The sequence below is a fragment of the Humulus lupulus genome, chromosome 5 (assembly GCF_963169125.1).
Source record: "Humulus lupulus chromosome 5, drHumLupu1.1, whole genome shotgun sequence".
Classification (NCBI taxonomy): Eukaryota; Viridiplantae; Streptophyta; class Magnoliopsida; order Rosales; family Cannabaceae; genus Humulus; species Humulus lupulus.
The window spans coordinates 153,946,185-153,972,418 of NC_084797.1; the positions used below are offsets into that span (position 1 = coordinate 153,946,185).

Consider the following 26,234-nt stretch of genomic DNA (forward strand, 5'->3'; position numbering starts at 1 on the left):
ATGATCAATATTAAAGGATGATATTTTTCAATTAAAAATAAATTATTTTTATCAATTATTAAATGACTTAAATTATTTTGTTGATAAATTTAAAATAGGGACATATATCTAAATCCTTTGTATAGAAGGGCCTATTTTGCTCAAAAATCTAGATTCTAGTTCTTTTTCCCCTATAATGTTGGGCCAAGACTGTCGAAATGGATCAAAGGCCTAAGTTTAGATTCGCAACTCTTATTGAATTATTTTTATTTATTAATAAAAAAAAGAAAAGAATATCCCAAGAAAAGAAGAATAGAAAACAAAAATTTCCCAAGAAACAAACAGTTTTTGCAGAGGTGTGGTGAGGAGAGAACGAAGATGCAAGTTTATGGTGTAGTAAGCGACGCGACGTTTGTTATTCCTAAGGTCGGTGGTCTGAAGGCTCCGGACTTGAGACACTTCCATTGTCATTCATCACTCTCCCATTCCAAGTTCTTTCTTTCGGCCGGTTTTTTCAGAGTAAGCTCAACGTTTCGTCTTTTTCTTTCGCTTACGGACTATTATGTTTGAGGCAAAATGATACAGGTTTTAATTTTCTTTTCATTGCAAGTAATTAAAGGAGCTTCCAATTGAGATAGAAATACAAATACGGCCCTGGTTTCCTCTGCAATTCTTGTTTACCGGACTATTCGTGGCAAAATTTTCTCAGATATAGAATGATATTATATACATATGCATATATATGAGGAAATAAACAGAGTGACAGTAGTCTATGCCAATAGTTAAAACAAAATTTATTTTGATGCCCAAATAAGAGGAATATGCCAAAATTACGAGCTGAAATTATCAAAATAGGTGGTTCTTTATTCATGTACTGTGCAACCACCTTGTCGCGCCAAAATCATTTTGCTAATTTCACTTTCAGGTGCATACAAAAATGTCGCTTAAAATCGTTTCGCAAAAGTTCTGTCCAAATTTGTTTGGATTTTTACATTTACGATATTGTTGGAGCTTTAAATATGAGAATAGTCTTATATGGAATTTAATCAGTGCTTGTTAGGTTTGTTCCTTCTAAAAGATGAGGTATGAATTGCGTAGTTTTGGCACGAATTGTATTGGTGTGGCTTTAAGGCAGTCACCTAGTTAATTTCTATGAATGCTGATTCAAAACTATTGGTTATAAATTGTCGAAATTCAACCATACAATATCTCCAATTCCAGTTTATTCATGTAACTTTGAGTTCAATATCTGAACCTAGCGGTTAATAACTGCTGAAAAAAAAGGGTTTGATTGTTCATCAAACTTTACCGTCCTCCTTAATTTTGTTCGTTTATCATACAGGGTTTTTTTTTTCCTGATGAATGAAAGGAAGTATAGATTACATTACAACATTATAACTAAATTAGCTGTAATAATAGGATGTTGCGACTTTTTCGAGGAAACACGGTTTGGTTGATGTGACACTTTACACAGCACCTGAAAAATTAGATTGATAGTTGTTAGTTTTGGAAAGCAAGATGACTGATGGAAAAAATGCGAAGCAAGTATTCTAGTCATTTTATTTTTCAACATTTCATAGCCATTTCTAAATATCATCTTCTACATGTAATTTTATTGGCCCATTTCATAGATGCCTTACCTCAATACCATAATACCACATTCCTAGGGTATTCTACTTGTGTCTGTTGCTATTCTCATATTTCCTTATTATTCTTGCTCTTTGTATGAAGTTTGACGTTTTGACTGCTTTTTTTTTTTCCTTTTTTTTTTCTTGGGTAGAGCTGCCCTTCTTTTTATCTACCCAAGCTTGGAAACGGGCTGTACAAGTACCGAGCAAGAGATGTGTCTGTGAGAGCCTCAGAGTCTTCAAGTGGTAGTTCGGTGCCATTTGCTCCTCTTCAATTTGAATCCCCTGTTGGCCAACTTTTGGCCCAAATTTTGCAAACACATCCACATTTACTTCCTGCAGCCATTGACCAGCAGCTTGAGAACCTTGAAACTGACAGAGATGATACCCAGAAAAAGGATGTATCTTCTCCTCCTCAAGATCTACTCTACAAGTAAGTACTAAAATCTCCCTCTCTAATAATTATATTTGTGTTGTTGTTATCATATTGGTCAATTAATCGACTGTAATTGTTGTTTATTATCTTGAGATAAACATATTTGAATGTCAAATAAACTGAAATATAAACTTTATAAACCTGATGGTGGGTAATCTTACAAGATTTACGTTCAGAATTTTTTTTAAAAAAGTTCGGATAATTGACTCCAAACCCCTACGCTTATTGGGATTGTGATGTCATGTTACCTACTTGAAGAATACTGTATCTGCCACTTTATATGGTATTCACACAACTCAGTTTACGTGAGTAAATTTCTCCCTGCTGCATCAATTTTGTTTATGGGCACAACAGGCTCAGATTGGGTAGGTATAGGTTCATATAGGGTTGGTGTAAGCTCGAGTTGTACAGATGTAGGCTTAGATGGTGTAGGTATAGCTCGAATGTAGGTGTAGGTATAGGCTCGGACAGAGGTTTTAGGCTGATTGTAACTCATGTCTATGTTACCTACTTGAGGATTATTTTATCTGTCACTTTGTATGGTTTTCATGCAAATCTGGTTTCGTTGGTAAATTTCCCCTGCTGCATCGTTTTTGTTTATGGGCACCATTGACTCGGTTGGGTAGGTATAGCTCATACAAGGTTGGTGTAAGCTTGATGGTACAAATGTAGGCTTAACTGGTATAGGTATAGTTTGAATGCAGGTGTAGGTACAAGCTCGGGCATAGGTGTAGGCTGGCTAGAACTCATGTTTATGTTTGGTGGGTCTATGTTAGGACAGTCCTATATAGTATTCAAAATTTGTCTTCACCACATAACTCTCTCCCACTGTTTCTTTTTTAAGAAAGTTACGCCTATAGAGATAATTTTTTTTAGTGAATAGCAGTGATACCCTAAGGAGATGTGTTGGTGGGGACTTGAATCAACATTACTCCTATCACAGGTATGGATATGAACAAAAATTGAGCATCCAAAGGGTTTTGAGAAGAGTGAAGTGAAGGGTTTAGAATAGCAGAATACCCTAAGGAGATGTGTTGGTGGGGACTTGAATCAACTTTACTCCTATCACAGGTATGGATATGAACAAAAATTGAGCATCCAAAGGGTTTTGAGAAGAGTGAAGTGAAGGATCGTTTATGAGGAAAACACATAACGAGACTAGTCAAAGGAGTTTGTTGTTGAGGGACTTGTATGCTGTGGCGGAATTAGAAATCATTTATAGGGGGCCAAGTAAAAAAAATGTTTGAGAGGAGAATAAGACTAGCTAAATCATAAAATTGCTGTGTAGTATTTTTATTTTTTTTACAAATTTTTACCATGTATTTTTTTTTTGGCAAATTTTCCTCTAACCAATGAGTAGATCAGCCACTGATCGTATGGAAGACAATTGATTAATAATGGGCTGAGGGAATAGCATATTTCCAAAATGTTTGGGAACATAGTAGTAAACATTGATTAACATGAAATTTCTAAGAGATGGCAATTTTTTCTTTTTGAAATACCAATTTATTGTGGGGTATTAATGTGTAAAATTATTTTTTAGTGAAAAAATTTCCAAGAACTTAGTTGAAGCGTTTTTTTCCCTCATTAACAGTATGAATAATATGTATATTTGTATTGTGATGATTTTAATTCATCTATAGAAGTTTTTGAAAATTTTTCAGATTTTTTATTATAATATTATCAACATATACATGTATTGATGAACCATCTTTTATTTGAAAGAGTTGGAACACAAGAGGAACCCCATATATCAATACGAATGAAAGGATAAGGATTATAACTTTGTGAAGGAAAAATGTATGCTGATGTTCAACAAACTAATAAATCTCACTTTGAAATGAGTTTGTATTATGGAATCGTGAAGGAAATAATTATTTCATATAATAAAAAAATTGGGCCTAACATATTGTGCCATAACATTATTTTTTGTTCTGTTGACAGTGAAGATTAGCCCACTTTAGTCTGAGCTTGTTTATTTTCAAATGTGTCCTTTTCAAAATAGTATAGTTCACCATGCTCTTTAGCTCTGTCATTTCTTTTTCTCGAATTCAAGTTCTAAAAATTACACCAGTGTGATAAATTTATAGCACAATTGGTCTCTAGTAATTTTGTTGGCATGCAAAAGATTGCAAGAAGTGCATGGAGAACAAATTTCAGAGAAATAATAGGACTTATTTATTCTGGCAATTGTTCTCTTTTGTACAACCTGTCAGGAGATCTGTTGCTCTTGAGTCTATGGTTCAAGATCCTCCATTTTCTGTTGTTTCATTAAACATAAAAATATATTTTTCTGCCAAGAGAGAGATACCTGATGATCGTGGTAGGGCGAGGAACTTGTTGAGTTTCACTGTTCTTGAGTCTGCTTGATACCCAATTTACTGGTTTGCCATGGAGCTTCCAACAAGTTTCTTTGGTGTGATGAGGCTGTTGACAGTGATCATGCTGTATGTTTTCTCTTTGATTACTCTGATAATCTGCACGATTTTCAGGACCACGACTTGCAAGTTCAGAGTTCTCATATGACTGCAAACTTTTGATTCACCAAGCTTCACCAATCTGAGTGTTTATCTGATTAAACATGTAGCTCTGGTTGCATAACTAACCTTTTCACTCTCTTCCCTTTGGACCTCTCAGCCTAAGCTTCACCAATCTGAGGTACATGTCATATACTGGGTAGCTTGCCTCTCTCCTTATCCCGATTTATGATGAAACTGGCCAGAAAGTTGAACACCATTTCATTGTCTTGTCTTGTTTTGTATAGAGTAGCATCTCAAGGACAATACCACTTTTTTGTGTCAAATAAATCTACTTCCATCCAGAGTTTGTTAATCATATTGAAGTATTCAGTTACCTGTAGTTCTCCTTGTCTTAGGTTCCTTTGAAAATTTGGGCAAAGTTTTCCAAGTCTAAAAACACCAAGGTGACTCGTTTGTTGGGGAATATTAGTAATATGGCTCAATGGTTCTTTCTTTTATTAAGTTAACTAATCAATCCATTACCATTGAGTTTTGAGCGTTCTAAGTATGATAAGTGGGATCAGTTGATGGAAAGGTAGGAGGTGGGACGTGTGTTTTAGCTTTTCTTGGCCAGCTTGAGTTGGAGTACAGAGAGAAACATGTCGGGTTTGGTTAGGATATGTTTATTCCATGACTAACATTTTAGAAAAGCTCTATCCATACCCTATTATTTTATTTCAAGTGAAGTGGGTAGGGTATAGGCATCCGCTGATAATCCTTACGTATACAAATTTAAGAATTAAAAATAAATAAAAATGAACATAAAATTATATTAGTAACATGTATTGATATAATCTATGATATATAGAATATATATATATATATATTTATACATATCAATATAAATTTTGGTGATATGTACTCGGTTTTTTAAAGTAAATTTTTGCATATTAAAAAATATGTAAACGTATATAACTTTGTATAAAAGTATATATTAATTCTTACTACATGTATACTACTTGAAATAAGAGAGCTGGTTATTCTAATGCTTATATCTATATATGCTTGGATGTGATTAAAAATGACCCGTTTATTATAAGTAGATTGAAAAAAAAAACCGAAAATTAAATGTGTCATCCAAACTTATTTATTTCGTGTTTTCAAGTCAGTCTTCTTAGAACCAAAGCCACAATACAAACAAGTAACCGCAGAAAAAAGAAATACAGCTAATAGATGTAAAAGACTTTCCTTTAAGAAAAAGAGACAAACTAGGAAAGTAAACGATTATTTTTTTTCTTAGAATTACCGAACAGATCCCAGCAGATCCGTCCACAATTGCTGGAATCTATTTTATGTATTTGTATGGTTGGACATATGATCTTCGACTTTCAGTCCTCACAGGATACTTGTGAGACCAGTGCTTTTCAGCTTCTCTCATAGATGTGAACTATTTGAATACTTTGGCTTTGTATTGATATTGCGTGTAGGCTTTATAGAAGCATATACAAGCATATGAGTAAATGAACAACGGCATAAGCCTTTCATTGATTTTATCGTGTATATATAAAATTACATAAAGAATCAATTTGTTATAACTAAATAACTAGGAACACATTATTCTAATTATAAAAAAGAATTAATATAAAACTAATATATAACTAATGACTAAAGAATCGGTTCAGTTAAAGATATTAGGAGAATTAAATATTAAAATAATTAAACACATTATTTTAATTCTCTATTAGGCTTACCTCAATTGTCCTGTACTTGAATTACACTGGTCCAGAGAATTACTGCTCCCCAGTACAGAAAAAGCATAAGCAATAGATATATGGTTTAGGATGCTTTGTGCTGTGAAAAGTACTAGTATCTATTAACTCGATCCCTAGTTAGGATTCAACCCTAATGGCTGTGGGCTTTTGTTTAAGCCTATTTATGTCTTTAACCTTTTTCCATGCCAAACCTTTTTGAGTTAGCTTGTAATTTCAACTCTGAAACTGTTTTCACAACCACCCTGTTTCTGAAGAAACCTTCTTTATTAAACAAGTGATGGTGAAGCACAATTCTTGGATAAAATTATCTTTAAATCTAATATTCTTGACTGAATATGTACTGTCTTGATGTTTAAATGCATATGCTTATATAGGGTTATATATATGCATGTGGAATATGGTTTGTGGAAGAGGATGGTGTCATGTCTTGAGTTGAGACAAACACCAGCTTTTTTACAAATTGAATTTGGATTTGTAGAGATGGGGACGGACTATCTTTGGAGTATGCTCTTTGTAATACAACGTAAATTGTACCTCTATCTCTGAGGATGCATTTTTTGTAAGATACATCTGATCCTTGTGAAGCCAATAATTTTGCACAAGTTACTTAAAATGAAATTGACAAGAACGTTAAAATTCTGCAGTCCTTTCATGTACTTGAAAACTAATTCCTTAATCCATCCACACGAGTTTTGGGCGTGTGTGGATACAAATGCTGCATTAAGTGTTGAATTTCAAATTAATCTTTAGATTAAGCATGCACAAAATATTAGAAAAGCAAGATACGCATTGTTTATTGCTCTTTGTGAATTCTAGATGATTTTACAAACATGCCTTCTTCTAAGTGCAGCAATATCATCACTGTAAACTCTGAGTGGATACATGGAAGATTACAATCCGTTATACTAAAATCAAAATCACTGCAAATTTTCTCTCTGCTAATTATTCTATGTAGTGCTTTTACTTCTTACTATAGGCCCCAGGTGTCACTGTTGTTGCCATCCAAATACAACACCCATTTTTTCTGTTATGAAAGTTCTCCATTTCATTGTTCTAAATACTTGCCTTGAACATTCACTTTTCTCATTGGTTCAGTGTGTTGCTTTACTTACATATCTTTTTTCTCCCACTATTACTTTCTACGCTTTAGTTTGGATCAACATATTTTGAATCATGCCATGTATATAGGAGAATAGCTGAAGTCAAAGACAAGGAAAGGCGCAATACACTGGAAGAGATATTATACTGCTTAATTGCTTGTAAGTTTGTGGAGAATGACATTACGATGATACCAAAGATATCAGAGACTTCAGATCCCACTGGCCGGGTGGATTTTTGGCCGAACCAAGAGCAGAAACTAGAGTGTATTCATTCTCCTGAAGCATTCGAGATGATCCAGAGTCACTTATCCCTTGTGCTTGGAGAGCGGGTTGTAGGGCCTCTAGAATCTATTGTTCAGATCAGCAAAATAAAACTTGGAAAACTATATGCTGCTTCAATCATGTATGGATATTTTCTCAAGAGAGTTGATGAGAGGTTTCAACTTGAGAGAACCATGAAAACTCTTCCCGAGCGTTTCATTAAAGAACAAGATAGCATTGAAGATCCATCACCAGCAAACCGGTTATGGGATCCTGAATCGTTGATCAGGGTACCACCTGATGACGATGATGTTGACAGTGACGGGGAAGGTAAGTCATACAGACTTAGATCTTATGTGATGTACTTAGATGCAGATACACTTCAGAGATATGCTACTATAAGATCCAAGGAAGCTATTTCATTGATTGAGAAGCAAACTCAAGCCCTGTTTGGTAGGCCTGACATTAAAATTGCAGCAGATGGTTCAATAGATACATCTAATGATGAAGTGATTTCGATTACGTTTTCTGGATTGGCAATGCTTGTGTTGGAGGCTGTTGCGTTTGGATCATTCCTGTGGGATGCAGAAAACCATGTTGAATCCAAATATCACTTCGTCAAGAGCTAAAATATCTTTATTGTATATTATTTTGTTATCTGAGGTTGTATAAATTTGATTGTCATGATGAGAGCATATATGGTCTAAACATACAAACTTAGGCAACATCATTCCTGAATCACATTTCTTTTCGTAGAATCACAAACTAATTGTCTAAACTTGTGCCAAAAAAAAAAGATAAATGTCTGAACAGCGTCCAATACTGCATTTATATAACCGTTAAGGGCAATAATAAAATTTAAATGATGTACATTATACGTTATCTTTCCTTCTAACAAGAAGACTGTTGCTGAAATTTTGAAGATAATAATCTTTTGAGATTGTTGGTGGGTTTAGCAAAGTGTATTTTGAAATTAGCCACTAAAATGTACAAATACTTGCGTATAATTGTACTTTAAATTTTGAAGGGTAATCACGGTAATTTATTACTCATAAAAAATAAAGTAATTGGTGCTGAAAATACACAAGTTTTTCGCATTATAGTATTTATATATCAAGTTTTTTTAGGGCAAAAATACATTTCATCAACATTTTTTTGCAGCTAGTACTTGGTCGTTATTACCTTGGAAGCTTCATATTCATTTAGGTAAATAGTTATTATTTTTTTTTGGGTAGGTAATCATTTGGTATCCTGTGTTTTTGCAAAGTATCATTTTGGTACCCTCTGTTTTCAATAATGCTCATATGGTATCCTGTATTTTAAAATCGTACATATTTGGTACTCTAAACTCAAATTTAATTAATAAAATTTTACCAATTTAATCAAACTACTGTCAATAATGTAAGTTCCAAATTTAAATTTAATTACTTAATTACATATAACTGATGACAGTTTGATCATATTGACAAAATTTTATCTATCAAATCTGAGTCTAGGTTATCAAATATGTATAATTTTAAAATACAAGGTACCATATGAGCATTATTGAAAACAATGTTGGAAATGTGCCCTGAAAGCATATGTAGTAGACATTATTTTTATGAAATAAATAAATAAATTGAATTTGTTATGCATATATTTTATGGACTGTATTATTCTATGATAATATTATGTAAATATCAGGAAAATTCCTAAGTTCATGTAAGTAATCTCAAATACGTATTAGTACGGGAGGATTGTGTTTGAGATAAATGAACTTGAATAGTTCGCAGTAAAATAAAGTTATGGAATCTTTAGATTAATTACTGCAAGTATGGTCCACTAGTATTATGAATACATGTGATCTAGATCCAGATCACTAGTGTGGTAGGACACTTTAGTGGAGGTGCTTTATATATTAGAGAATATATAGAATTGGACCAGATATGTTTATTAATACTTAGTTAAATACCGTTTCGAAGTATTAATTAAATATATCAACTGATGATCATATACAAATAGATCTTAATCCTGAAGTTACTATGAACTCCTGTTTATGTTATATGAGTTCTTTGATTCACTTGTTAGGGTCTGTCAGAATGATCAGGCTAAAAACTTTTGTTTTGGAAACTCATTAATATAGATGGTTGGGGACATAGTATACAGATATGGAATCTATACCTTCTCGCAAGAGATTGAATGATGGTTCTCTTAAGGGTTGACTTTGGGGACTGAAAGGTTATTGAGCTCAAATTCATAATTTAGTTATGAATTAACCTTCACTAGTAGAGTCAATGGTACTTAAGGAAACAAGAGATAATTAAAAGGGTAAAACGATAATTTTATTCCCAATTAATTATGAATCATTATTAGAGGGTCAAGTTGTATGCAATAATTATATCAATGGACGCTTTATGATTATAAAGTACTCAGTAAATGAAATGTCTATAATTACAAGAGTGCAGTCTCATATTTATAATGGAATAATCATGAGATTAATAAAATAAGATTATTTAATTAAAGAGTTTAATTAATAATCTCAAATTTATTGGAGCTTGGAATTATAGGTCCATAGGTCCCCATAGCGGCTCTATCAACATTGTTCAAGGTAAGAGTTGATATGAAGGGAAAATAGTTTAAAGACATATTTAAGAAGAAATTTGTTCTTCAGGCCAAATATATAATTATATGATAATAGTGATTAATTAATTAATTACAAATTAGTTGCAGTTAATAAAATTAATTAATATTTAATTATTGTATAATTTTCAAAATTATATTAAATAATTAAATTAATTTTCGAAATTTAATTAAATAATTAAATAATTATCATTTTCGAAATTATAATAAATTAAATATTTATTTTCGAAAATTTTGATTTAATTAATTGGTAGAATTAATTAAATATCTTTATTTGAGTGGGAGATAATGATTTGATAAGTTCAAATTGGATTTGAATTTAAAAGATTAATATTTATTCAAATAATTAATTATATTTGATAATTAATTAAAAAGATAATTAATTTGAATTCAAATTTGAATTAGTTATCAAGTTGTTAGATCTTATCTGACAAAGTAATTTGAATAAATAATTAAATAAAATTTGAAAAACCAATTTCCCTAGAAATTAGGAAGCTACACGTTCACACACAGTCCAGGACTGTGTGTGGCGTGTAGGACCAGCATTTTTCAGAGATGGGATTTTAAATTTTATTTATTTAATTAATTAATTAATGGATAATTCAAAAATTGGTTTTTGAATTTTTTCATTAATAGAATAATTAATTAATTAAAAAGTAAATTGTAAAATGGTTACAGATTTATTTTTTAAATTTTGAATATTTTCTATTAAGTATGACTGATCAGAAAATTATTCAGATAAGTGAAGAGAGTGAGACTACTCTGAACATTCGCTCTGTGAAAAATAGAACGATAGTTTTCTCTCCCTGAAAATAAAGAGCTAATTCTCAGGCCTATTCTCTTGATCTCATGAGTTGAGTACATCAAGTAGAATCACAAATAAATTATCCTTCATCCTCTAAGTGCCCACACATTTCTTGAGGTGTAGAGAACGCTTTGGAAGATCTTGGTGTGAGTACGTGGGAGCGGCTTGGATAAGAAGATCGTTCTTAGTACGAAAAGATAGCAAGGACACTTGATAGGCTTCAAGAGGTATGACTTCTATCCTTACCTTGTTTATGATTAATGTATGCATATTAATGGATCCGCATATTTAAAGGTGGTTTAAAAATGTTACAAAATTTTTGTTGTACACTGGGCCAACCACACCACCATTCCACTTCGTATTAGGAAACCCGTTCCTAACAATTGGTACCAGAGCAGTCATTAATCTCTGCATACATTAATTACTGTGTGGGCATAATATGCATTCTTATGTTATTGTAATATATGTGAAGGGATGGATGTATGTATGATGATAGTTTATTCTTAAGGGTCGTTAATTATATAGTGTTTTGGGTTTAGGAATTGTTCTTAAAATTCTAGATGAAAAATGTAAGCTATTTTGGGGAATAGGAATTTTTGTAATTTTAATTTTCTGTGTTAAAATTATTTGAAAAATTCTGTAAGGCCCGAGCCCCGAAGCCTGAGCCTCACCCAGCCGGACTGCTGCGTGCCCAGCCCATGCGTGCTGCCCAGGCCCCGCGCCCCTGCCCAGGCGCCCCTGCGCCATGCCCCTGCGCACCTGCCCAGCAGCTCCCCAGCCCAGCCTGCGCCTGATGCTGCCGCACCCGAGCGCCTGATGCTGCTGCATCCCAGCCGTATGCCCCATGCCAAGTCACCATATGCAGCCGCCCCTAGGGTTTCTAAACCCTAGGGCTTGCATCCAAAAATTGTCCATTTAAATTATGGGCTTAATTAAGTTAACCCATAATTAAAAAATTGTTTTATTTTGAATTAATTGTATGAGCCCAAATTCAAATCTGGGCCTAATAACTTATCGGGCATTAAACTCAAGTTAATTATTCTTAAAATTTGTTTAAGATAATTAAAAGTTATTTTAATTCAAAATTAAATGGATAAGTGGCTTAATGGATCAAGACTACTTGTGAAGGCCCTAAGTAATAGATAGAGATCTATTTAGGTCTTATTTAGTTTCTTACATTTTTGTGTATATTTTTGCAAGTGTTGTAATTTTTTCTAGAAATACCCAAGACACCCGGCCCGCATTTATTTATTTATTTAGCTAATATTTATTTATTTAAATGTTTGAATGTGATTAAATTGTTTAATACTTTATCATGCATTTTTTGACATGCCATACATATAACCCACACAGTATTTAAAATTGTGCATGCATCTCATATGAGTAAAAACATGCCTTAGGATTGTCCTATGTGATTATATGCTGGTCCATATAATAATAAATCTATTTTTTAACTAGTTCAAGAGCGGAAATAGATTTTAAAAGTTGTTTAAATTCTAGTATTTAATAAAAAAAATTTATTAATTATAAATGATATTCTTAGTAATTATGGCAAAATAAAATTTAACTAATTAGGGCATAGTTCTATAATTTTAATTTTGCTTAATTTGATTAGTAATTATTAGAATATCATTTGGTAAAAATAGATCACATTATTTTTACAACCAATTAAAAAGCATAGGATGTTTTGAGAAAACACATGTTCTAAAATAGTGAGTGGGAGAGGGAGTTATGACAATAAGTCCCATGGTCTCCATTATTAGTTAGCACCGAGGTAACATGGAGAGGGCCTCACGGCACCATTGCTTGTGTCCCCCTAAGGAAGGCTTCCGACTGTGTTATTCTCAAGGCAAACTTCTTTTTCAAGAATAAGATTTAATGATGTATTTCAAGTTTGATTGACCCTAAGGCACACTCTTGAGTTAAGTCATTGATCTAAAATAATGGGTTACACTCACAAGGTACATTAGGCTTTCGAGCAGACTAGTGTATTCTTGACCAAACAAGCGGTTGTTTATAAGTCAAAAGAGAAATATTGATTTAAGTTTTAACTTATAAATTTGAGAGATTGTTTCAAAATTAATTTGGAATTAGTCTGACCTACCCTAAGGCTGGTCCATTAATGTTCAAATTAATTAATCGTGGAATTAGTAATTAATTTTTTATGTGTTTTTTGTTGCATTCATGCATCACGTTTACTATTCCAAAAATAACTGATATTTATTATATGCATAAATTCATTCTATTTATTTATTTATTTTCAGCAATTATATCTAGCTCAAATCCTATATCTTCTTTACTTGCTAATGAAAAGTTGACTGGTGAAAACTACATGAAATGGAAATCAAACTTGAACATTGCATTAATATGTGAGAAGCCTAAAAAGTCATCCAAAAGCAAAGAGAACAAGAACACTAAAACCTCCAAAAGGAAGACCCCAAAAGGAACTTGCCTTCATTGTGGAGAAAATGGTCACTGGATAAGAAACTGTTCAAAGTATCTCACTGACCTCAAAGAGAAAAATACAAGTGAATTTGATTTACTTGTGTTAGAAGCTTGTTTAGTGGAAGATAATTCATCAACCTGGATAGTAGATTCAGGAGCCACTAACCATGTCTTCTTTTCTCTTCCGATTCTTAGTTCAACGAGGAAGCTTGCTGATGGAGAGGTGACTATGAGGGTAGGTAGTGGTCAGATTGTCTCTGCAGCAGCAGTTGGAACAACCCGTTTGGAATTTGATAATAATAAATTTCTTGTTTTAGAAAATGTTTATTATATTCCTGGATTTTCTAGAAACTTAATTTCTGTTTCTATATTGCATGAATAAAATTTTAAAATATCTTTTAATAATAATTCGATTGTTATTTCAAGATATGATTTTAAGATATGTTCTGCAAAATCTATCGATGGGCTTTATAAACTGCAAGCTAAAGAGAAATCTGTAAATAATTATGAATTATTTAAAACAACCAATCCTAGATCTATTAAACGACAAAAGACTGATTCCGATAGTGATATATATCTATAGCACTTGAGATTGGGCCATATTGGTCTAGATAGAATAAATAGGCTTGTAAAGGATGGTCCTTTAAGAGAACTATCTATTGGATCTCTCCCTGTTTGTGAATCCTGTCTAGAAGGCAAAATGACCAAGAGACCTTTCTCTTCCAAAGGTTCAAGAGCCACAGAACCACTTCAGCTAGTACATACGGATGTTTACGGTCCACTTAATGTACAAGCAAGAGGAGGTTATGAATACTTCGTCACCTTTATTGACGATTATTCAAGATATGGTTACCTATATTTAATGCAAAGAAAATCTGAAACTTTTGGAAAGTTCAAAGAATTTCAAGCAGAAGCTGAAAAGCTATTAGGTAAGTCACTAAAAGCTCTTCGATCTGATCGAGGAGGAGAGTACTTGGATTTTGAATTCAAGGACCATCTATGTGAGCATGGCATTCAATCCCAACTCACAGCACCTAGAACGCCACCAAAAATGGTGTTTCAGAAAGATGGAATAGAACGTTATTAGATATGGTTAGATCAATGATGAGTTTCTCATCATTACCACTGTCATTCTGGGGCTATGCAATTCAATGTGCTCTATACATATTAAATGTTGTTCCATCTAAGTCTGTCCAAAAGACACCCATAGAATTATGGAATGGTTGTAAACCTAGTTTACACCATTTTCGAATTTGGGGGTGTCCTGCACACGTGCTTAAAGGAAAGACCGGGAAGTTGGAATCACGCTCTGAAGTGTGCATGTTTGTGGGTTATTCCAAAGAGACCAGAGGTGGAATTTTCTATAGTCCAAATGAAAATAAAACATTTGTATCGACAAATGTAACTTTTCTTGAACATGACTATGCGAATAACCACAAACCTCGCAGTAAGGTTGTTCTGGAGGAGATGGTCTCAAATGAAGTTACAAAGTCACCAGCAACAACCAATGAAAAACGACAAGAGGAAACTGCTAGTTCTAGTCAGAATAGTATTGAACCTCGTCGTAGTGGGAGGGTTAGCAAACAACCCACACGCTATGAACACGAAGTTCAAATGCTTGTGTCTGACACAAACAAAGACGATCCGTTGACATTTAGAGATGCAATGAATGATTCTGACAAGGACAAATGGCAAGATGCCATGAACCAAGAAATGGAATCGATGTATTCCAATTCTGTCTGAGTTCTTGAAGATCCACTTGAGAATATCAAACCCATTGGTTGCAAGTGGATATTCAAGAAGAAAAGAGGAACGGATGGGAAAGTAGAGACTTTCAAAGCAAGGCTTGTAGCCAAAGGTTACACACAGAAAGAAGGGGTTGACTATGAAGAAACCTTTTCTCCTGTAGCCATGCTAAAATCCATTCGTATACTCTTGTCCATAGCTGCGTGCATGGATTATGAGATTTGGCAAATGGATGTCAAAACATCTTTTCTGAATGGCTACCTTGACGAAACCATTTACATGTCTCAACCAAAAGGGTTCGAGTTAAAAGGTCAAGAGCAAAAAGTTTGCAAGCTTCTTAGATCCATTTATGGACTCAAACAGGCTTATAGATCTTGGAATCTTAGATTTGATGACACAATTAAAACGTTTGGTTTTGAACAAAACGTTGACGAACCTTGTGTCTATAAACAAATCAAAGATGGTGTAGTAGTATTCCTCGTTCTTTATGTTGATGATATATTACTGATTGGAAATGACGTAACATCATTATCAAAAGTAAAGAACTGGTTAGCTGAACAATTCCAAATGAAAGATTTGGGAGAAGCCAAGTATGTTCTGGGCATTAAGATTCTTAGAGATAGACAGAACAAAACTTTGGCATTGTCTCAAGCAACTTATATTGATAAGGTGCTAGAACGCTTTAATATGCAAAATTCCAAAAAGGGTGATATGCCAACCCGTTCTGGAGTTTTCCTTTCCAAAGAGCAGTGTCCGAAAACACCTCAGGAAGAGGAAGACATGAGACAATATCCCTATGCCTCAGCAGTAGGCAGTCTAATGTACGCCATGTTGTGTATAAGACCTGACATTTGTTATGCAGTAGGGATAGTCAGCCGTTATCAATCCAATCTTGGATTGAGTCATTGGATTGCAGTAAAGAATATTCTCAAGTATCTTAGAAATATTAGAGATTATATGCTTGTATATTCAGGTGGAGACCTGAACCCCACTGGTTACACTGATTCTGATTTTCAATCAGACAAAGATAGTCGGAAATCAACTTCTGGATCAGTGTTTACTCTTGGAGGAGGAGCGGTAGTCTGGCAAAGTATTAAACAAACCAGCATTGCAGACTCCACCATGGAAGCCGAGTATATAGCGGTTTGTGAAGTAGCTAAGGAGGCTGTGTGGCTCAAAAAGTTCTATTCCGATCTGGAAGTTGTACCAGATGTGGATAAGCCACTAGTCCTATACTTTGACAACAGTGGGGCAGTAGCTAACTCAAAGGAACCACGGAGTCACAAGAGGGGAAAGCACATCGAGAGGAAGTATCACTTGCTAAGAGAGATAGTTCATCGAGGAGATGTTGCAGTTATGAAGATAGCTTCAGAGCATAATCTTGCAGATCCTTTCACAAAGACTTTATCAATAAAATCTTTTAAGGAGCATGTAAGAAACATGGGAATGAGAGAGATGCATCATTTGCTTTAGGGCAAGTGGGAGATTGTTGGAAATGTGCCCTGAAAGCATATGTAGTTGTAACGCCCTGGATAGCCAAGACCGTTACACTGTGTGTTTATAAAGTGCCAGACTTGCTAATCAAGTCATTTAAATAAAATCGTGTCATTGAAACTATAAAGGAACTAGGGTTAAAAGCGTTTTGGTCTCAAAAGCCACATTTTCATTAAAAAGTATCATCTGTTACATGGGATCCCAAAAATATTAAGTTTAAAGACCGTTTACAAAAGACTAAAGGTTTATATACAACAACCGGCCATGCTAAGGCAAAACAAGTAGTTAGGTGATCCCTGTCCTGGTCCACTCCTCGACCGTGACGGTCGAACCGCTGGCTATGTACATTTCACCTCGGAGCTCTCCACCTCAGGCTTGGTCCAGCTTGCATTTGCCTTTACCTGCACCACGTAGCACCCGTGAGCCAAGGCCCAGCAAGAAAACACAACAACAACAGAGCATAAGCAATTAGCAAACAAGTCAATATCTCACACTGCATTACATAATTTCAACCATATCATCAATCAGTATAATCAAATATTCCATATACTAGGCATATCAATTCATAACATATACAATACACAAATGATAACTAGGGCTAGCGCCCTCAGGCTGCTACCTCCGTTATCCCGTTGCCCTTGGCTACCAGTGGCCAAACCGCGCTCTGTGCGCTAAAACCATGTACGACACTCTCAGACCGCTTTTACATGTCTCATGGCGTAATACCAACATTGACATGATACAACTCTCGGGAGCACTTAGTCCCATCACAATTATACAACCGGGTGTAGTTTTCTTACCTTTCAATTCACTAGTTTCCGATGTCACGAAGCTGCGAGCACGGTCCTCTACCCTGAGCCTCTCCAAAGACCTAGTCACAACACAAATGAAACATCCTTTGTCACTAATCAATCCAAAACTACTTCCCGGAACCAATCCCACACTCTCGGAATCCCCCAAATCCCTAAAACAATGCACCGAAGACATCCCCCGAACCCCCAGAGCAAAGGCTCAAAATTGTAAAATCCCATGTTCTGAAATTGGCCTAGCGCCGCGGCGCCCAACAAGTCAGAGAGCTTGCTCTGCCCAGAAACAACCTCGCGCCGCGGCGCTCCTTCGCGAACCCAGATTTCTGGGTTTTCCCTTACGTTTTTCCCAAACCCAAATCACTCCTAACCATCCCAAATTCACACCTAAGCCCCAAAACGAATTCAAAACCCCAAATAGACCATTCAACAACCTATAAACATTATAATCTAGCTCAATTACACAACCACCCACATAATTCACACTTAAATTTCAGATTCAAACCCTTGAACCAAAGCTTGAGAAAAGTGCAAACCAGACCTTTAAATTCTTAAACCATAACAGTTACGAAAATTAAACATGATACACTCTTACCTCAGTCAAGAACCCAGCTTGAATTCTCCTAAACTCTAGCTTCAAATCACCTTCTCTTTTGATTATTCCAACTCTGAATTCATGCAAAACCAGCCACTAACTTGTTTCAATTCATGCTTATCCCCTAAAAAACTAGACTTGAAACTTAAACAAATCATAGATAAATCCTTACCTCTGAGTAATCTTGGCCTAGGCTTGATTTGATTACTTCAAACCCCTTAATTCTCCTTCCAAGACTTCAAATTCAGCTTCCTTCTTCTACTTTTCTTTTACTCTATTTATAGGTCTCCAAAATTCAGCATAAATCTATTTCCAAAGTGTTATACGTGATTACATTTTCCTTCAGCTGAAACTCATCTAAACCACTGCCAAAAGACCACCTTATCCCTCCACTAATACCCCTTCCTAACTAAACCTCAAGGGCACACTAGACCTTTCACTTACATTACAATTCTACCACTTCTCCAACAAAACATGTTACTCTCTATGGTTACTAATAGTTACACAAGTTACCAAATCACCAATTACTATTATCTAGCTTTCTAGGACTGTCTCGACACGTGCATCACATTGATATCACCACACCCACGTGGTACAAATCACATAGCATAATTATCACATAACATAATACACATAGTCATATAACATGCTTTAAATCATAGTCATGCATCTTAATCATTAAAATCACACATAATTCCCATTATGCCCTCCAGGCACACTAATCAAGGCCCTTAAGCCTAATTAGTGAATTTGGGTCGTTACAGTAGTAGACATTGTTTTTATGAAATAAATAAATAAATTGAATTTGTTATGCATATATTTTATGGACTGTATTATTCTATGATAATATTATGTAAATATCAGGAAAATTCCTAAGTTCATGTATGTAATATCAAACACGTATTAGTACGGGAGGATTGTGTTTGAGATAAATGAACTTGAATAGTTCGCAGTAAAATAAAGTTATGGAATCTTTAGATTAATTACTGCAAGTACGGTCCACTAGTATTATGAATACATGTGATCTAGATCCGGATCACTAGTGTGGTAGGACACTTTAGTGGAGGTGCTTTATATATTAGAGAATATATCGAACTAGACCAGATATGTTTATTAATACTTAGTTAAATACCGTTTCGAAGTATTAATTAAATATATCAACTGATGATCATATACAAATAGATCTTAATCCTGAAGTTACTATGAACTCCTGTTTATGTTATATGAGTTCTTTGATTCACTTGTTAGGGTCTGTCAGAATGATCAGGCTAAAAACTTTTGTTTTGGAAACTCATTAATATAGATGGTTGGGGACATAGTATACAGATATGAAATCTATACATTCTCGCAAGAGATTGAATGATGGTTCTCTTAAGGGTTGACTTTTGGGACTGAAAGGTTATTGAGCTCAAATTCATAATTTAGTTATGAATTAACCTTCACTAGTAGAGTCAATGATATTTAAGGAAACAAGAGATAATTAAAAGGGTAAAACGGTAATTTTATTCCCGATTAATTATGAACCATTATTAGAGGGTCAAGTTGTATGCAATGATTATATCAATGGACGCTTTATGATTATAAAGTACTCAGTAAATGAAATGTCTATAATTACAAGAGTGCAGTCTCATATTTATAATGGAACAATCATGAGATTAATAAAATAAGATTATTTAATTAAAGAGTTTAATTAATAATCTCAAATTTATTGGAGCTTGGAATTATAGGTCCATAGGTCCTCATAGCAGCTCTATCAACACTGTTCAAGGTAAGAGTTGATATGAAGGGAAAATAGTTTAAAGACATATTTAAGAAGAAATTTGTTCTTCAGGCCAAATATGCAATTATATGATAATAGTGATTAATTAATTAATTACAAATTAGTTGCAGTTAATAAAATTAATTAATATTTAATTATTGTATAATTTTCGAAATTATATTAAATAATTAAATTAATTTTCGAAATTTAATTAAATAATTAATTAATTATAATTTTCGAAATTATAATAAATTAAATATTTATTTTCAAAAATTTTGATTTAATTAATTGGTAGAATTAATTAAATATCTTTATTTGAGTGGGAGATAATGATATGATAAGTTCAAATTGGATTTGAATTTAAAAGATTAATATTTATTCAAATAATTAATTATATTTGATAATTAATTAAAAAGATAATTAATTTGAATTAGTTATCAGGTTGTTAAATCTTATCTGACAAAGTAATTTGAATAAATAATTAAATAAAATTTGAAAAACCAATATCCCTAGAAATTAGGAAGCTACACGTTCACACACTGTGTGTGGCGTGTAGGACCAGCATTTTTCAGAGATGAAATTTTCAATTTTATTTAATTAATTAATTAATTAATGGATAATTCAAAAATTAGTTTTTGAATTTTTTCATTAATAGAATAATTAATTAATTAAAAAGTAAATTGTAAAATGGTTACAGATTTATTTTTTAAATTTTGAATATTTTCTACTGATCAGAAAATTATTCAGATAAGTGAAGAGAGTGAGACTACTCTGAACATTCGCTCTGTGAAAAATAGAACGATAGTTTTCTCTCCCTGAAAATAAAGAACCAATTCTCAGGCCTATTCTCTTGATCTCATGAGTTGAGTACATCAAGTAGAATCACAAATAAACTATCTTTCATTCTCTAAGTGCCCACACATTTCTTGAGGTGTAGAGAACGCTTTGGAAGATCTTGGTGTGAGTATGTGGGAGCGGCTTGGATAGGAAGATCGTTCTAAGTACGAAAAGATAGCAAGGACACTTGATAGGCTTCAAAAGGTATGAATTCTATCCTTACCTTGTTTATGATTAATGTATGTATATTAATGGATCCGCATATTTAAAAGTAGTTTAAATATGTTACAAAATTTTTGTTGTACACTGGGCCAACCACACCACCATTCCGCTGCGTATTAGGAAACTCGTTCCTAACAAACAGATGGTACCAAAATGATAATTTGCAAAAACATAGGGTACCAAATGAGTAAATTCCATTTTCTATTAAAAAATTTAATTTAAATATGCAAAATACAATAAAAAATAAAAAAACAATTTAAAAATTAGAAAATATGATTTAAACTAAATTAAAATTAAAATAAACTTAATTCTGTTTAATAAAACTAAAAAAAATTATAAATATTTAACTAACTCAAACCATAAATCTTTTATTTTTTTTAAAAAAAGTTAAATACTTATTTGGTACCTTGTATTTGATCAAAATACAGACTTGGTACCCTGAACTCAAATTTAATCAATATGACAAAACTGCCATCAATTATATGAGTTTCAAATTCAAATTTAACTACTTAATTCCATATAACTGAGGGTAGTTTGGTCATATTGATAAAATTTTATTAATTAAATTTTGGTCCACGGTACCAAATATGTCAAATTTAAAATTACAGGGTACCAAATGACTATTATTGAAAACATAGGGACACCAATTGTGTATTTCAATGAAATACACGGTACCAAATGAGTATTTACCAAATAAAAACAATAAAACGTTAACAAAAATGAAATTTAAAAAAGAAAAAAAATTCTAACTAAACTAGGTTAAACAATAAAATAAAACCTAAAAAAAAAAGTCGTTATTTTTCTAAAATAACGAATCACTCATGTTTCTAAAGAAACAGAAAGAAATAAAGAAACAAAGTTTGAAGATCTTGAAGAAACGAAGAAAAAAGCTTAAAGTATGTTAGAGCAATACCATGTATGGTTTGGGAGAAGGAAAGCTAGAGTTTGGGGAAGGTCCCTGTTTGTTTGACCTCCACGTCGCCATTGATGAAGCTCACTGGCGAAGCAAGTTCACTGTCATAACATAGTTTAGGATCGAATTTGGGAGAAGGAAAGCTAGAGCTTGGGGAAGGTGCAGAGACCCAGATCTAAGCAAACCCGACCTTCTCCCCACCCAACCTCTGCCTAGATCTGGTGCAATCCTAACCTTCTTCCTTTGCTCCGACATGTCTTCGACAACAAACCCAACACTTTGAGATTTATTGTTATTTTTCAAATCTTTTTGTTTGATTTTCCTGTTCATTGTTCATACCCATTTTACAGGGTTTGTTATTTAACTTGGATGAACAATAAGATTAAGGGAAATAACTAGTTTGACTTCTATAACATGAATAAATTTTGTTTGTTGTAATTTGGGGGTGAAAGATGAATAAATTTGAGGTGTGATTGCGAGTAAACCTAGATTTTGAAGTCTAGGGTATAAGTTTGAAGATATTGAATAACGGATGAACACTAAATTTTGTAATTAAAGTAAGAGAATTGTTCAAATGATTTATACGTTTTAAACATTTTTTTTTATAATAAATTTAATTAATTTTATAATGAGATTTTTGAATATTTAAATAAAATATAAAAATTCTTTATTTGGATTAATCAAAAGTTACCATGTAAACACCAATCTAACACTTAATCATCAAGTACCTACATCTGTCTTTTAATCATAAAAAAGAACTTTGATATTTAAGTGCTATAATGATAAAAATTTAGTTATTTTCATTGTCAATTACTCTAAAAAAAATTTTGTACTTCTTCACAAATTTAAAAGAAAAATATGTTAGTACATAGTTACAGCAAAAGTTAGTTGTAACAATCATGTATTTTGAAGGACCTAATTGCTAGGTTATTATTTTAAATTTGGTAATCACAATGAAAATATTTTTCTTGTTAGAGCACTCTTAATTGGTGTTCTACTCTATTCATCAAAATACCTTATCAAAACTCAACTTTTTATATTTTACCTCAACATTTTACATCATTTAACTATTATATTTATAAATATTATTTAATAGTTAAAGTTAAAGAATAAAATTAAAAAAGAAAAAAAAATTAACTAACAGTAGAGAGAAAGCAAAAAAAGATAAAAAAAATATTTACATTATTGATTGAAATTAGTTACATTTAATATAAAAAATTATTGGTATTAGTCTAAGCTATAATACATGAGTGCCGAGAAAATTCTTTTATAAACTCTCTTTTTAATTGAGTGACATGTTTAATTATTTAAACCATGTTTAAATATAGTTACAATTATAACCTTATCATCACATTACTTATTTTTTTTTATTGAAGTAAAATAATTGAGCAGATTTTATATAGTTAAAACTTTAATTTATATGTGCTCTCTTTTAAAAAAAATGTATATTTAGTTTTATAGATTAATATGATAATATAATATTTGAATGTATATTTTTTTATGTTATTAACTTAGTTTTATTTTAATATACACATACTTAAAAGTCACATTTGTTACTAAGAGTTTATTAAAATTAATATTTATATGAACTTTTATTAATATCATTTTAGTTATAATTAAACAAATATAGTATAAAAAAAAGCACGCGGTTAAAAAATTAACAACAATAAATTTTGAATTGTGTTATTGTTCATTAAATATACATATTTAAAAGATATATATTTTTTAAAATGCATGTTAAATGTTTATTTCTTCAATAAAAAAATAAAATAAGTAATGTGATAATAATGGTATAATAGTATCTATATTTAAACTTATACATGTCACCCAATTAAAAACAAAACAAAATGTATAAAACAGTTTCCTTAGCACTCTCTAACATTTAAATGAAATAAAATTAAGCTTTTAGTTATTTTTTATTTTTTATTTTTTTTTATATTTGAACTACTTTACAGCAGCCATTGCTGCTGCTCTTAGTCTTTCTTAATTTTTTTTTTTTTTGCCGTGAGCAATGTTATTTAATTATCACAATTGAGTTTATAAGATGATTCTTTTGTCAAAAAAATTATTATTAAAAATCATAATAGTAGGACTCACCACTATTTGTTTTTCTTGTCATTTGTCATTTGTGATTACAAATACATTAATCACTAGTAGTACTACTAGGATCATATATTTTTATTATTAAAATAGTTTGTTTAAAATCTGTACCATAATCCCCTAAAAAAATAAGCAAATTCTTTGACATATATAATCCGTACAAACTGGAAGATTCACATCAGAATTTAATACTAATATGTATTTTTCAAACTTCCTTTTGGAAAATCCCTAGAGACATCACTGTACACGTACTTTTCAAATTATCTTCCATTCCCAATGAGCAAGAAGGTACTGGACTACCTTATTTAAACTTTACATACAAAAATTGAAAAATATTCAATTCATTTTCATCTGTGTTTTTTTTAATGTATTTATTTAGTAGGATCAGGTAGCTGTATTTTAAGGGGTTGGCTTCTAAGTTGTTATTTTTAATGGTAAGAGAGACTGTTTCTGGGTTTCTAGAAGTACTTGGCTCATTCATTATTTTAATATAGATACTTAAATGCTGATGATAGAGCCTTGCTTTGTCTTTCAATTATGTAACTTCGAATTATTCAAACTCTCCTTCAAGAAACAATGAACACAATTTCCTCTCAGTATTATTTGATTGGTTGCCTACTATATATTACGTCCCTACTTTTCATAAATATTTTTAATAATAGTGATGGATGAATTTTCACTCCAACAGCTTTACATTTCATAATCTCCTAAACTATTCAGCAATACAATGTTTTGATACTGTCACAACAACTCACTAAGCATATATTGACATTTCAGATAGAATATATGGTGAAATAGCTGAGTGATACATGATTAATGAATCATACTGGGGCTCAGCGCCCTAATACATGATTAATAAACCATACTGAGGCTTAGCACCCTAGGATATGAGACTAATGAGTCACCCCGGGGCCCTTTGCCCTATCCTCTATATAGCCAGCCTTCGAGCTGGCCCAGTGTACCTGGCGTTTTAGTTTTCCACGACCAATAGGTCAGTCAAACGTATGTCACACTCCTGATTAGGCATAACCATATCGACCAGTGCTCAGCGCATGACTTATAAGTCAATGCTTTCGACCAGCACTCAGCGAGCTAATGCCGTTCTTGACTCATAAGTCAAGTTCGGGGCCCAGCCCTAGGATATGGGACTAATAAATCACCCTGGGGGTCCATTTCCCTATCCTTTATATACCAGCCTTGGTGTTGGTCCAACGCACTTGGTGCTATAATTTTCCATGACCAATAGGTCGGTCAAGCGTATGATGCACTTTTGGTTAGGCTAACCATATCAACCAGTGCTCAGCGCGCTTTTGCCGTCCTTGAATTATAAGTCAATGCTTTTCGACCACCACTCAGTGCTATTGCCGTAATTGGCTCATAAGTCCAACTTTTCGACCAGCGCTCGGCGCTATTACCTTCCTTGACTCATAAGTCATAACTTTTCTCAATCAGATAATGCAAACAAGCATATATCATATGTCAAGTATTCAGATACAAAGCATTCATCATGCTTAATCAACAATCACATGCATAATCATAATCATGCACATTCTCATGGCTTCGAGCCGTATTCATAAACCCTGACTAACAATCTGGGCCAAGCCATAATCACATATATCACGTATTGGGTGCAATTTTCTTACCTTTGGTCCAAGTACATGTTACGAATGAATGAACCTCGAGCACGATCTTGCCCCGAGCCCTAGCGGTAACCTAGTCACAACCATAAATAATAATCTCATTAAGATTCAATCCCTATAAACAAACTCCGAGACCACTCCCGTACTCTCGGGACTTCCAATCCCACCCAACGGGGTGGTGGAACCATACCCTGAGTGCCCTAGTCCTCCCAAGCTCTAAAAATAAGCTTTGGTGAAACAGGTAAAATGTTGGGGCACCCAAGGATGGCGTTGGGGCACCAACCAAGTCAGAGAGCACACCCTTGGCTTCCCCTGCCTAGCGCTGGGTCGCCAAAAACCAGCGCTAGGGCGCCAACCCACGAAGCCAGAATCCCTTGGGTTTTCCCCTGAATTCAAGTCACCAAAATTTCATTTAAACACAATCCAAACTCACAATTCAACCTCAGAACCTCATCAATACACCCACCTCAACAAAACCCAAGTTTACACTTGATCAAAAACCCACCAAAACACAAAATTCCATACTTGAGCTTTGAAGCTCAAGAACATCTCAAGAACTTGAAAAACCAAAATAGAATTCACAGCAAAACTCAAAGAATTCATACCTCAAACTGATGT

The 26,234-nt window shown here is 33.1% G+C and overlaps 1 protein-coding gene across 1 annotated transcript; it reads left to right on the forward strand.

Annotated features, from left to right (window-relative positions):
• Positions 1-254: 254 nt before the first annotated feature.
• LOC133777767 (UV-B-induced protein At3g17800, chloroplastic) lies at positions 255-8,386 on the forward strand. Its single transcript, XM_062217502.1, has 3 exons — positions 255-498; positions 1,760-2,040; positions 7,463-8,386. Exons 1-3 carry the CDS (start codon positions 358-360, stop codon positions 8,262-8,264), a joined length of 1,224 nt encoding a protein of 407 aa, XP_062073486.1. The 5' UTR covers positions 255-357; the 3' UTR covers positions 8,265-8,386.
• Positions 8,387-26,234: the final 17,848 nt, after the last annotated feature.

Excerpts from the sequence above, each read along its gene's own strand:
- LOC133777767 (XM_062217502.1), top strand. The coding sequence starts at position 358 with ATGCAAGTTTATGGTGTAGTAAGCGACGCGACGTTTGTTATTCCTAAG. Across the intron at positions 499-1,759 it reads TTTCGGCCGGTTTTTTCAGA|AGCTGCCCTTCTTTTTATCT; the intron begins GTAAGCTCAACG and ends TTTCTTGGGTAG. Across the intron at positions 2,041-7,462 it reads CCTCAAGATCTACTCTACAA|GAGAATAGCTGAAGTCAAAG; the intron begins GTAAGTACTAAA and ends CCATGTATATAG.